The sequence below is a fragment of the Crocuta crocuta genome, unplaced genomic scaffold (assembly GCF_008692635.1).
Source record: "Crocuta crocuta isolate KB4526 unplaced genomic scaffold, BGI_CrCroc_1.0 scaffold123, whole genome shotgun sequence".
Classification (NCBI taxonomy): domain Eukaryota; kingdom Metazoa; phylum Chordata; class Mammalia; order Carnivora; family Hyaenidae; genus Crocuta; species Crocuta crocuta.
The window spans coordinates 124,726-138,789 of NW_027528865.1; the positions used below are offsets into that span (position 1 = coordinate 124,726).

The 14,064-nt window shown below is 57.5% G+C and overlaps 1 protein-coding gene across 2 annotated transcripts in view; it reads left to right on the forward strand.

Annotated features, from left to right (window-relative positions):
* The window catches only part of ZNF831 (zinc finger protein 831), a 92,978-nt gene that overhangs the window by 17,348 nt on the left and 61,566 nt on the right, over positions 1 to 14,064 (forward strand). For both annotated transcript variants that reach the window (XR_013333213.1, XM_077756292.1), the window contains exons 2-3: positions 8,137 to 11,767; positions 12,768 to 12,907. Coding sequence is in view for 1 of the 2 variants with exons in the window: in XM_077756292.1 (XP_077612418.1) it covers positions 8,174 to 11,767; positions 12,768 to 12,907 (3,734 nt within the window). In the remaining variant the exon portion in view is untranslated. The remainder of the gene's footprint in view (positions 1 to 8,136; positions 11,768 to 12,767; positions 12,908 to 14,064) is intronic.

Consider the following 14,064-nt stretch of genomic DNA (forward strand, 5'->3'; position numbering starts at 1 on the left):
AAATGTCTGGTCCCCCTAGGGCCCCCTCAGCTCGTGTCCTCACCGCCCCTCCCCCCCCGCAGTGTCTCCAGGATGGCATCTGGTGGTCCTCTCGGCCTATTGTGTGTGGGGGGGGGCTCATTACAGAGCGATTCTTCTACCCGGTGTCCCCTTCCCAGCACTCTGCGATCCCTAGACCAGACCGTGTCCAGCCCGCGGGAGGGCCTGTGGCGGCTCAGGACAGCTCCGCTCCCTCTGCCCAGCCTTGCTGCGCTCTGCCTGGCCCTGTGTCCTTCACGTGGCTGTCTCTGCGTCCTCCCCCCTCTTATGCAGACACTGGTCCTTGGATTTAGGGCCCACGCACCTCCAGGTGCAAGTCCTCTCACCTCGGGGCCCAAGACGTCCAATAAAGACAGAAGGTAATTGTGAAAAACTTTCACCCTCAGCAGCATCTGCTCTGGAAATTATGGTCTTTCCAGAAATCCTGATTTGCATTCGGGAAGCGGAAGCTTACCTTGTTTCGCCATCTGTCTTCCTAATTTAGGAGGGAGCACGTCTCCCAGCAGCTTGCCCTTGGGCGCAAGTCTCCCTCCCGGAGGGCCCCTCCCCCGGAATACCAGCATCGCCTTCCGGAGGGCCGCCCGGTGTGCACCGGGGGACCCCCCCCCACGGAGAGCGCTTGAGCGGCACGTGGCGGGCACTAAATGAGGCTCAGCTGTGCCTGATACAGATCTGTGACTTCTCAGCCCCTCAGGCAGATAGATGCCTCAGGCTGACGGAGGTGAAGTGGATTAACTTGGAAAAGGAAAAAAGAGAGAAATACGTCAATAGCTGTCAGTGGACTGTTCCCCTTGGGCGCTTCCGCTGTGATACGAGCCTGTAGGTGGAATCTCCTTTATCCTTCTTGTTTCTCCTCATTTTACAAACGAGAACCTAAAGTTAGAGCAGCTTGCCGAAGCCACCCAGCGGGGGAGTGGCAGAGCGGGAAGTCGAGCCTGGGAGGGGGTCCTCCTTCAGCCCACGGACCCCGGGCCCCAGGGAGAGCCGAGCAGACGTGCTGCCTCGGAACCCGTCCTGGCTCTGACCTGCGGTCCTCCGCCGAGGCTCCTCCACTGGGGGCACAGGGCCGAGGGGAGAAGATCCGATCTCTCGGGAGGGTCTGGCCGAAGGTGTCCCAGGTCAAGATCTTAAATGGGAGTTGCATTCCCCAGAGTGGGGGGGCTGCACCACTCGAGAGTGCAAGGTCGTATGGGGGCCTCACAGGTAACAGTCTTTTAAAAAGATGTTATGTATTTATTTTAATAATAGCTCTGAGAAAAAGATGATCTTTTTTTTTCCTCCTCCAGTTATGACAAGAACTTATTTACTCATTTATGGGTTTTACTCTGACAGGCAAAGCACAGCGCCATGGTACCCGCCTTGCCTTTCTTGGCTGGTGAGGGTAAACGTCTTTTCACATGTCTTTTTAAAAAGTGTTCTGATTTTTTTTTAATTTTAAAAATTAATAGACTTTACTTTTTTTAAAGTTTATTTTGAGAGAGAGAGCGTGAATGGGGCAGAGGTGTGTGTGTGTGTATGTGTGTGTGTGTGTGTTGGGGGGGGGCGGGAGAGAATCCTAAGCAGGCTCCACACTGTCAGCACAGAGCTCAGCATGGGGCTCAGTCTCATGAATCATGAAGTCATGACCTGAGTTGAAATCAAGATTTGGATGCTTAACCAACGAGCCCCCCAGGCGCCCCTGCACTTCACTTCTTTAGAACAGTTTTAGGTTTATGGAAGAATGAGGGGAAAGTACAGAGGCCCCAGAAGAGCGCTTGCCCTTGGCCTCCCTTCCGCTTCCGCCTGTCTGCCGTCTTGCTGAGTGCGGGTGTTGTTAGAGCTGACGAGCCGGTATTAATCCGTTACTAGCTGCAGCTCACTGTTCCCATCGGGCTCACTCTTGCTGTTGCCCGTTCTGGGGGTTTGGACACCTGTATAATGATACGCATGCACCCACTGCAGCATCAAACAGAAGAGTTTCACTGTCCCAAACATCCTCTGTGCTCCACCAGCCCCTCTCTCCCTCGCAGTGACCCCTGCATGGTCTTGTTACTGTCCCAGAGTCTGGTCCCTTCCAGAAGGTCTCGTGGGAGCATACAGGTTGTAGCCTTCTCAGGCCGGCCTCTTCCACTTAGTGATAGTCATTCCGGTTCCTCCATGTCTCTTCGGGGCTTGATAGCTCCTTTCTTTTTAGCGGCGGATAATTGCATCCTCAGGATGGAGCGCAGTTTGTGCGTGTCTCTACGGAGTGGCTGCCTCCAGGCGTCAGCAGTTATAATTAAAGCCTCTGTAGACATTCATGGGCAGGATTTTGTACGAGTGTAAGGGTTTGGCTTATGGGGTAATGATCTAGTCCCCCCAACACCATTTTTTTTTTTACTTTATAAAAGTTGTAAAATACACATAACATACTTATCCTTTTAACTGTCCTTAAGCTGCAGTTTAGTGGCACTGAGTACATTCACGTTGTTGTACACACGGCCACCCTTTTAAAGTAACCACATTCCAGGGGCGCCTGGCTGGCTCAGTCAGAAGAGTGTTTCGTGTAATTCTTGATCTTGGGGCTGAGTTGGGTGTAGAGATTATTTAAATAAATACATAAACTTTTAAAAAGGAGACAAACTTAAAAAAATAAAGTAACCGTATTCCGCAAACCCCAGTTACTCAGGGATGGGGAGGAGGTAAGGGTCTAAGGTCCCCGCACGGCACGGCCGCTGACGGACAGGGGCTTGGGAAACTTGCAGCTCCAACAGCAGACCCAGCCCTGGGCTCTTCCTCAAAAGTCAGCGTGTTTAAAACATTTGGGTACATTTCTGTGTGGCCTTCTCTTTCAGGGTCCCAACATGAATTTTTAGAATCTCTTGGCATTTCCATGCTCTTTCTTTGCTCAGGTCCCTTTATGGGTTGTTTCTGAAAAGGGGGACTTTGGAAAATAGTCACTTCTTCCCTGCAAATTTCTCCCTGCTCTCTGTTCACTTCCCTGTAAAGCTGCGCACGCACACTGATATTACTAGCCTGGGAGGACCCTCGGAGGAGGTGGGGGTCCGTGCACATGGCAGAGTGGAGGAGGCCAGGGGTCGTTCCTGTGCTCCGCACGGTGGACCCTTAGGATGGCAAGGAGGCAAGCCCCTGGCCATGAATCTTGCCAACCAGGTGGTCTTCCCAATCTTGTGCCTCAATTTCCCCATTAGTCCAGTGGGAATAGTGTGACCTGCTACCACCTTGATTCCAAGGGAGAAAAATTAGTTCTGACCCTTGTTGGTTTCCCTGGGAAAAGGACCATCTCCCCAGAGGAGGGTGTTAGTTGGCTCATCATCTTGCCGGCAGGGATCAGCTGCTCCTAAAAGGCATCGATTTTGCTGTGATCACAGCACCGGCTGCAGAGAGAGCAGAGTGATCATCGTGGCAGGGGTGTCAGAAATGTCGCACTCTTCTCCTGGGGTTTCTGTTTTGAAGCCCCGCACCTCCCCACTGAGGCTGCTCCTCTCTTTCCCACAAGGGTGGGCTGATTTCAGGGGCGTGCTCAGGGTGCCCCTCAGCCCTCAGCTCCCCAGGCAGGACCCCCTGGATGCACCTCTCCAGGGCCTGTCTCAGGCTCCGGGTACTCACTCTGGGGCATGGGAATCCCGTAGGCTTCCTCTGTCTTGCCTGTCTGGACAGTGGGTGCCTTTAGCTCCGACCTGGGCTCTCCCTGATTGGCTTAGGGAATGGGGTCCAGGTCACCCCTCCACCCAGCTCACCCTGAAGCCAGCTTTGGTGGGCCTCCTCCTTCCTTGCCCATTTCTCCTCCTCCCCATCTCTTTCCAACTTGGGGACCATCATAACTGAGGATGGGGAAATGGATTTCCTCCTTTTTTTTTTTTTTTTTAATTTTTAAAATTTATTTCTGGGAGAGACAGAGACAGCGTGAGCATCAGATAGAGAGGGAGGGACAGAATCTGAAACAGGCTCCAGGCTCCTAGCCAGCTGTCAGCACAGAGTCCGACATGGGGCTCGAACCCACGAACTACGAGATCATGACCCGAGCCGAAGTTGGACGCCTAACCGACGGAGCCACCCAGGCGCCCCTGGATTTCCTTCTTAGGGCTTAGGCTCTGGAATCCTGATGTCTTTACTGTTTCTGCCACAGCAACTCCAGCAAGAGCCCTGACCACCCATCTCCCCCTGCACTTACCCTGTAGGAGCGCACCCATCTCCCCCTGCACTTACAAGTAGGAGCCAGCTCTCGTTCACAGTGGGCCTGTTGGCTCTCTGGGGCCCCCAGAGCCTCTCATGTGCTCGGGGCCAGCCGTGCAGCCAGCATCTCACTACTCCCAGGAGGACCTTCCATGTGTGACAGCTTCCTCACCCTGTAGGGTCACCAAGTCATGTGTTCTGCATGCTCTCTCATCGGTCCCCTCCGGAGTCACATTCTAGCGGCCCCGTGACACACACTGTATAGTTTCCTTCACCCGGTTTTTCTCTCTCCCCTGTGAGTGCTTCCTGGGATTACCTCCCAGCTAGCATCCTGGCAGCGACATCTTTTTGGGGGGACCCAGCATGAGACAGCATCTCTTCTCAGAAGCAGTGAATGGGGCCTGCTGACTGAATGGGAAGAGACGGGGTGGGAGGAGAGAGGGTGGCGGAGGACTTGCTAGTTAATAGTTCAAAATATGGAGGCGGATCTTTGGAAACCCGAGTAAGTGGAGCACTCCCCCCATGCCTGACGCCGCGCCCAGACTTCTCACAGCTAGTGTTTCAGAGGCTCCTCCCTAGGACTCTGTCAGAGTGGCCTGTTCCCCGCGCTCAGGGGTCGGGGTCTCAGGGATTTCACCAGCCAGCCAAGGAAGCAGGGACTGGCGCTCAGTCCTGTGGTTCCCAGGGGAAGAAGTATCTGGAAATTCCGCAGCTAGTAGAGAGTCTGTGGCACCTTGAGATAAGCCATTGCCTTCTATTGGCATCAGCACCGAGGGATTCCAGGACCCCCTTCTGATCTCCAAAGACTCTTGTCTTTAAATCTTTCCCGATAAAATTATATTTTGTCACATGCTTTGAGGCAGGTGACGTGGTGGCGTTAGATAGGTCTGTGAGGGGCAGAGAACCAGAATGCTGGTTTTGGGTTAAAAAAGGGTCTGGTGTACAGTGTGCTGATTGCTGTGGTGTGACACCCCCACCATGGCCAGTCCCAGGCTGTGACCATGACAGGTGGGAAGACACGGTGCTGTGGAGTGCCACACCGTCCATTAGCTGGCATTTCCACAACGCTGCTGCGGTCACAGCATAAATGACCCCGAGAGCACCGGTAATGCTAAAATGTAGTAAAATAATTAGCAAGTGATGAGCTCTCGGTATTTAATACCTTTTCTATGGAGGTAAAATTCACATACCACTAAACTCACCATTTTCATTATTTCAAAGTGGACGTTTTGGCAGTATCAAGTACCTCCACCGCCAGAACATTTTCATCGCCGCCAAGGAAGCCCTGTACCCGACCAGGCGGCCACCCCTTGTTCTGTCTCTTCATCCCTGGGGACCCTTGTAGCCTGCTTTCGGCGTCTGTGAATGTGCCTCATCTGGGATTTTCGCACAGATGGAATCATACGATATGTGGCCTCTCCGGTCTGGCTTCCTTCACTCGGCGTGCTGTTCTCCTGGCTCGTCCGTGTCGTGGTGCATGTCAGTGCTGCATTCTGTGTCGTGGCTGAAAGGGGTCCCCTTGTCTGGGCGTGTTGCATTTTCTTCACCTGTTCACCCCTCAGTGATCTGGGCTGTTTCTGCCTCGGGGCTGTCTGGAATCACCCTGCTATACACAGTCACGTGTGAGTGTTTATGTGAGCTCCTCTCTTCAGTTCTTTGGGGGTGTTACCTGCCCAGAAGTGCACTTGCCGGCCCTACGACAGTCTATGTGTCACTCTGAGGAGCCTCCAAGTTGTTCGCCATCTTGCATTCCTGTAAGCGGGGCTCACGTGTCCCGTTTCCTGGCATCCTCACCGACACTCGTCATTTCCACTTCTCTATGTGTAGCTGCTGTGAAGTCCTGTCTCATTTGGGTTTTTTAAAAAAAATTTTTTTATAGTGTATTTTATTTTTGAGACAGAGAGAGACAGAACATGAACAGGGGAGGGACAGAGAGAGAGAGACACACACACACAGGATCTGAAGCAGCTCCAGGCTCTGAGCTGCCAGCACAGAACCCAACATGGGGCTCGAACCCACGAACCACGAGATCATGACCTGAGCTGACCCAAAAGTCAGCTGACCTGAGTTGGTTGCTGAACCAACTGAGCCACCGAGGCACCCCGCATTCGGGTTTTGATGTACATTTTTCCCCAGGGAACGGTGGTAGGTAGCATCCGTGCATGTGCTTCTGGCTGTTTGTAAACCTTTCTTGGAGAAATGTGTGTTCAGGTCCTTTGCTCATTTGTCAGCTGCCTTGGTGGTTCTTATGTTACTGAGTTGTGAGGGTTCCTTGTGTATTTTGCATGGATCACATGTATGACTTGCAAGTACATTCTCCCCTTCTGTGAGCTGTCTTTTCATTTTCTTGATAGTGTCCTTTGGTGCCCAAAAGTTTAATTGTGGTAAAAGAATTTTTTTAAGTTGGTATAAAATTACATTAAAAAAACTTATGTTAAATTATATAAAAATTGATTTAAAAAGTTTTTTTTAAGTCACTTGTGCTTTTGGTGTCATATCTAAGACTCCACTTCAGATCAAAGGTCGTGAAAATTGACTCCTGTGTTTTCTTCCAAGAGTTGTAGTTTTTAGCTGTTGCATGTAGGTGTTTGATTGATTTTGAGTTAACTTTTGTATATGATGTGAGAGAGGGAATTCTACTTCATTCTTCCACGTGCGAACATCCAGTAGTGTATCTTTGTTTTTAATATAGGTTATTATAAGTTTATATAATTTACCTCTTAATTATGACTATGTTTAACGACTGGCTTGCAAAATTCCTGAAAATCAGCTCTTGTGAGCAGCGTGAGCTGCTATGAGCTGCTATGAGACGGTCCCAGCCACTATTTCCACCTTACCCTGCTTGCTGCACAAGGCTGGAGTTTGTATTTGTTTTTCTTAAGGAGCGAGCTGGGGGGTGACCGAAGTTTACAGAGCTCCTAGGGAGTGGGTGTCTGAGCAGGGAGCCTCTGGACACCCCACTCTGGTAGCCGTGGGTCCATCCACCGTCCTCCCGCTGTGTCTGGCTTGCCCTCTCCCGGTTCAAAGAACGTGACTGCTTCTCTCCTTCTGTCTTGCTTCACATTTGCCCAGCTCTTCCTTTGGCTGAGAGGAAGCTGATTATGTCCCAACCGGTGGCAGGAGGGGGGGAGGAGGTTTGGAAGTCCCACCTTTGATCAGAGACCCAAGCCTGATCCTGAGGGAGAAAGTGCCCCTCATCCTGGTGGGGTAACCGGACAAAATACCAGATGCTCAGCGACTTTTGGATTTCAGGTAGATAACGCATAATTTTTAGTGTAAGCACGACCCGTGCGAGATTGGAATAGACTTCTACTAAAGAATTATGCATTGTTTCTCTGAATTCATTTAGCTGGGATCTCGTGTTTTCGTTTGCTGAATCCAGTAGGCTTCCCCTCGCTGCTGTAACTCACTGCCCTCATCCAACAGCAGGGACTCGAACTCCAGAGTGAGGAGGATCCGAGGGCAGTGCAGCTTCCCCGCCTGTCTTACAGGTCTGGAAACCGAGCCCCGGCGTGGACTCGCTGTGGGCTCTGAGGGCCTTGCTGAGCCACACTACTTTTCTTTTCATGAAGTCAGCATCGTTTTCTGAGTGTCCCCTCTGCACAGGGCGTTGCGCCGGATGCCGGGGGGGACAGTGACAAGGCTGCCATGGGCCTGGGTAGGGGGCGAGTCCAGAGTTCCCTTTGAGCACGTGAAATAGACAGGATTCGGACAGACCTGGGTCCGGATCCCGCTTTGGCCTGTGTCAGCGGCATGTGAGGTCGCTTCTGCTCTTGGAGCCTCTGTCTCCCCCTTCCTGGTGTGGGGATAGCAGTACTTCACTTGGGGGATCGTTCCCAGGCTTCAGTGGGGGTGACAGCGTGCCTGTTGGGGGCGGGGAAGAGTTTACTGCATGTTGAGAGAAGAGAGGTACCCGTGGTAAAGTCTGGTTATTGCCCACAGGTCCGCCAGGCATCCTGGGCCACCCAGATGGTGTAGGATGGAGGTGCCAGAACTCGCTCGCCCTGCCTCGCCTGCCAGGGGCCAGCCAGCTCCTGCTCCTGGACGCCCGGGGGCCTCAGGTGGGCAGGCCTCGCCTCACCTGACCCTGGGCCCTGTCATTCTGCCACCGGAGCAGGGTCTGGCCCCTGCTGTGTTCCTGAAGGCTCTGCCTGTCCCGCTGTACCACACAGGGCCCCTTCAGCCACGTGCCCCCCTGGTGACAGGCAGCCTGGATGGGGGCGGCGTGCCCTTTATCCTCAGCCCTCTGCTGCAGCCTGAAGGCCCTGGCCCTACCCAGGTGGGGAAGCCGGCGGCCCCGACGCTCACCGTGAACATCGTGGGCACGCTGCCTGTCCTGTCGCCGGGCCTGGGGCCCACGCTGAGCAGCCCGGGGAAGGTACGGAACGCTGGCAAGTACCTCTGCCCACACTGTGGCCGCGACTGCCTGAAGCCCAGTGTCCTGGAGAAGCACCTCCGGTCCCACACGGGGGAGAGACCCTTTCCGTGTGCCACCTGCGGCATCGCCTTTAAGACCCAGAGCAACCTGTACAAGCACAGGCGCACCCAGACGCACCTCAGCCACTCTCGGCTGTCCTCGGAGTCGGAGGGAGGTGGGGGCGGCCTCCTGGAGGAGGGGGACAGGGCCGGAGAGAGCTCCAGGGCAGAGGGGGTGGGGGACAGCTGGAGCCAGAGCCGACTGGGGAGGCCCCTCTCCCCAGGTGCCCAGGGTGCCGGGCGCTGCCCAGTGTCCACCACGCACCTGCCTGCTCTCGCTAAGACCCTGGGTATGAAGTTGGAGGCTGTTCCCCGTCCAGGGTCCACACTGTCTGACAGAGAGACCCCCGTGGACTCTGCCCACGCGGCCTCCCCTGGACGCCCCCTGGCCGGCACCCAGCTGAGGCGGAAGTCACCAGAGCAGGCGTCCCCGACCCCCGGCCGGCTGTGCGCCCCGCAGCAGCAGCAGCAGCAGCAGCAGCAGCAGGCAGTGACGTCCTCGGAGAAGTCCCGGGACGCCAGGGCCTCGGAGGGCCGGCTGAGGAAGTGTGAGAGCACCGACTCGGGCTACCTGTCCCGCTCAGACAGCGCGGAGCAACCGCCGGCGCCCTGCAGCCCCCTGCGCGGCCTGTGTGACAGGGAGGCGGCCCCGGGGCTGGAGCGGCAGCTGGAGCAGCGCATCGCCTGGCTCATCTCTCACAACCAGGCCGTGGTGGACGACTCGCAGCTGGACAGCGTGCGGCCCCGCAAGACAGTCCTGTGCAAGCAGGGCAGCATCGACCTGCCCGTGCCCTACACCTACAAGGACTCCTTCCACTTCGACATCCGGGCGCTGCCCTCGGGCCGGAGGAAGCCCGCCGCCCTGGGCTCGGCCCGCTCCACCGTCACGCCCCCGGACAAGGCGCGGCCGCTCTTCTTCCACTCCGTCCCCACGCAGCTCTCCTCGTCCGTGCCGTGCGTGCCCATCACCAGGAGCAGCTCGCTGCCCTTCGTCGAGGGCACAGGGACGTGGCCGGAGCTCCAGGATGCCGGCCCCCGGCGGCAGAAGCCTCTGAGCTGCAGGCCCGCCCCCGCCCGGCTGGCAGACGTCCCCGGCGGTCACCCGCGGGCCCTGGTCAGACAGGCAGCTGTGGAGGACCTGCAGTGTCCCCTCACCGGAGACGGCCCGGCCCCCGCAGAGGACCTGGAGGGCGGCAGAGCCGCTGCTGGCGAGGGGGCGGCCGGTAAGAAGTGTGGCCAGAGGCGGCTGAAGATGTTTTCTCAGGACAAGTGGCAGGTGTACGGGAAAGAGACATTCAAGAGAATCTACCAGAAAATGAAAACCAGCTACCATGGAGGCAAGAAGGCAAGGGAGGGGACGGTGGGGAGAGGGACAGAGCCAGGTGTTCCTCTCCAGGGAGAGGTGGCCGGGGACGAGGGCAGCACCCCTGCCCAGGACGGGAGGAGCCCTCTCCATGGGGACGTGTCCGTGGGGGCCACGCCAGGGCCTTGGGGATGTGCACTGGCCCGGGTGACAGAGCCGCCCACGGAGACGATGGCCAGAGCAGGAGGCAGTGAGCCGCCCCAGGTGAACAAGGCCACCTTCCCCCCCACCCTGAGCTGCAGAGAACCCACCTGTGCAAGCGGCAAGGGCCCTCTGCTTCCTCCAAACGGGAGGCTGGAGGTCGGGGCTCGGCTGTCCCCAGCGCCTGGTCCCCTCGAGGGAGGAGGCCTCAGGGCTCCTGTGCCGGGTCTGCCAGACCCTCACCTGGAAGGAGGCACCTGTGGTGAGGGCGGCAAGAAGGAGACCGGCCAGCAGCCCCCGACGGCACCGAGGCCACCCAGCGGTGGCCCTGGGGAGCCCCAGCCTTCAGAGGACAAGCTCCCATCAGAGAGGAAGAAGCCGAAGGTTGAGAAGCCCAGCTGCCAGGAGCAGTCGGGGCCTGTGGGAGCAGAAGCAGAGACCCCGGGTGGCCCCGGGCAGGCCACCTCCCTGCCATCTCAGCACCAGGATGGTGACCCTGGGGACACACCGGGGGAGCTGCGCGGGAGTGTGGATGACATGGGAGAGGGCAGGGCCGGGGAGCCAGGGAGGCTGTTGGAGCTTGGCGGCGGCTCCTCGACTGTTCCTTCCGTGGCCCTGAGGCAAGTCCTGCGGGACCCGTGCCCTGTGGCCACATCCCCCGCGCGTCACCCCCAGCCGGCTGCACGGCCCCAGGCCCCCAGCATCCTCGCTGCCCCTGCAGACACTGCCTTTCCCCCCAAGTACCTGCTCAGGCTGCCTCAGGTTGAGGCCCGCACCCCACCCCCCACCCCCCAGGGGCCCAGACGGGGCCAGGACCCCCTCTGCAGGGAAAGGCGGCCAGAGGAAGAGCCATCCTTTGTTGAGCCAGGGCTGGGGACCTGCCTGCCTCCCTGCCCAGCCACGGGCTTGACCTCCGGTGGAGCGGACACCTCTGAGGAGGATCCCGGCTGGTCCAGGCCATGGGGCAGGAGAAAGGGGGTGCAGAGAGAGCAGAAGCCAGACTTGGCCTCTGCCACCCCCGCCACAGGGCAGGCCCCTGGCTCATCCGCCGGCACCCCCAAGGAGACGACCTTCCTGCCCACCCCAATGTGTGCCCTCCAGAAGAGTGGGACCCCTGAGCCCCAACACCTCTGCATGGGCGGCCCTTCAGTGGGGGCCGGGCCCCCTGGGGGCGTCCTGAGTCCCTGTGCCCTCAGCAGGGAGTTGGGCGGACCTCCCAAGAACGCCCCTGAAAGCCTTCCCTCGGGGCCTCTGGCCCGGCTCAGTTCCTGCTGCTGCTTCCTCACGGCCCCCACGGCCCCGGGCTGCCCAGAGCTGGCCTGTACCCACTCAGAAACCCTGCGGAGCTCCGGGGCCCAGGGCCCTTTCCCGTCCTTGAGGGCTGAGCCCCGACTCACGTGGTGTTGCCTGAGCCGAAGCCTGCCTCTGCCCACAGAGCAGAAGGAAACGGCCGCTTCCGTCTACTTGGCCCTGCACTTCCTCGGTGGCAGCGCCCGGGACAAAGCTCCAGAGGCCCGGCCCCTGAGCAGGGCGGCGGTGGGAGGCCGGACAAGGATGGTCCTTGGAGAAGGCGGGCAGGTGCAGACAGCAAAGGTAACCCCTACCCCTTGCCCAGGGCCCCGAGGCTGGGGGAGTGTGCTGGGCAGGCAGGGCTTGTGGTGACGGAGAGGGAGCATGAAGCCAGCCCCACCCCACCTGCTCTCTGCTCCCAGGGGAGGCTGAGCTGGCACGTATGGGCAGGACAGGACGAAGGCCAAAAGTGCAACACAAAAGAAAACAAAATTGTGCAGATAGAAATTTCAAGGGAAAAAATTACACACCCAAGACCCTGGATGAGATACTTTTCATCACTAGACCTTAAATTTTGCTCTGAGCTTCCTGGTAACAGCAGCAAAAAGTAAAATGAAATGCTGCCCAGGAGAGCTCTCTGGGTAACCTAAGATTATACACCAGAAATTCTTACTGACAGAGATTCCAGGTGAAATCCCATCTCTTAAAAGGAGAGAGTTGTTGGGGCGCCTCGCTGGCTCAGACAGGGCAGCATGTGACTCTGGATCTTGGGGTTGTGAGCTAGAGCCCCCCATTGGGTGTAGAGATTACTTAAAAATAAAATTAAAAATTAACTATCCCAGGGACTCGGGAAACAATTACCATGATCAGATTCAGCTTACACCCGGGTTTCCTGCGAGCAGGGGCTAAAAGGGAAGGGGGGCTGAGTGCTGGTATCTAAGTGGTAAGTGTGTGGTCAAGGGCGTGTCCACATGTCTGGGTTATGTCCTGCTCTGAGATGACTTGAGGGAGGGCAGCTGGAGAGGGTCCGGAAGCCTCAGCTCTGACGTGACCGTGTGGAACAGCGACAGGGCCGGGCCTCTGGAGCCCTGCACGCTGCTCTTTATCCCAAGAGCGGTGATTAACAGGGAATGTGCTGGGTCCAAGACCCAGTTTGGCCTTCCTTCCTCCTCAAGGCCCTTGGGTACTGGGTGCAGGGGTTCCTGGAGGGTTGGGGGCGGGGCTGGCCGTGGGGTCCCCTGGGCCTCCAGTTAACACCACAGGGCTTTGGGCAATATGATGCCAACATGCCTGGTATTTTCAGCTGCTCTGTCCAGTGGCCTCCGAGATGGCGTCCCAGGAGCCAGTGTCCGAGCCTGAATGCAAGAAGGGACCACCTTGGAGGAAGGCGAAGATGTTCCGGGGCAGCGGCAAACAGAAGAGGCTGAGCATCCGGTCCAGAAGGTAGGGCGTGTGTCCCGCCATCCATCCCACACGTGCCCCGAGTGCCCTGAACTTCGAGGGGGCGATTCTGCCCACTTCTAGGAAGACCTCCGTGGGGGTGTGGAGCTGTCCGTGTGCCGCGTGGGAGGACTGTGTGGCAGTGAGGGGCCGCACTTCCGAGGTAGGGAATCGGTTGGCTCCCCATCAGCCCGTCTGCACAGCCCCCCTGCCCCTGACTGTGGGCTTGTCGGGGGGCACCTCTCCAAGACCAGGAATCCAATAAATATTTGAAGTAACTGAGTTGAAAACACATCCACCGGTTTAAGTCCCGAGGAGAGAGCGCGTTAATTATTTAGAGCTTTTATTGCTTTTTTATTTATGCAAGCGGTGCATGTCCTTTGCAGCAAAACGAGGAAATACAGATGAGCATAGAGGAGCCAATAATGCATCCCAGTTCCGCTGCTGGGGTAACGCCGCTAGTGCCTAGGGCTTTCCCTTCCAGACTTTTCTCTGTGGTGTGTGTGCGTGCACGGCCTCTCCTGACAGCAAATGGGGCGCACAGGTTTTTACTAGTGCGCTCTTCCATCACACCCTTCTTGGATGCTTTCGCCCCTTTGCTCCAAACCCTCTAGCCGCTGTGGACGAGGGGGAGCGGCCCCTCCTTAGCCAGGCCCCAGCCCGTCCGCACCACCCGAGAAGCTGTCTGGTTTTCCCGTGGCCTCCTGTCCCGCTCGGGGTGACTTGGCGCTGCCTCCCTGGCTCGCATTCTCAAATTCGCACCCCAAACCCAGATCCCGCTGCTTTCCCAAATCCCCCGTCCACATCTTGGCCCCCTACTCTCCCCTTCCTGGGCGGCTCCCGCCTTCTCCCCGTATCGCCAGTATTTGACCCAAACCCAAGATATTCTTCAGGAGGCCGTGCGGGTGCCTGCTTCCTCCCTGCCCCTGCTCAGAACCTCTGCGCCAGGCGGCGACAGGCCCTTCTGGGCGTGCTTGGAGGTGAGGCCCCGGCTGGCTCAGCTGCCTGCCAGGCCCGCGCGTCCCAAGCGGACATCGCTGAGGGCTTGCTGTGTGCCAGGCACCGNGAGCCTGAGGCACAGACAGATCAGGTGACCGCCCCAAGGACCCAGGTGTGAATCAGCAAGTCTTCCTCGGAGCCTGAAGGCCAAATAGCAGCCT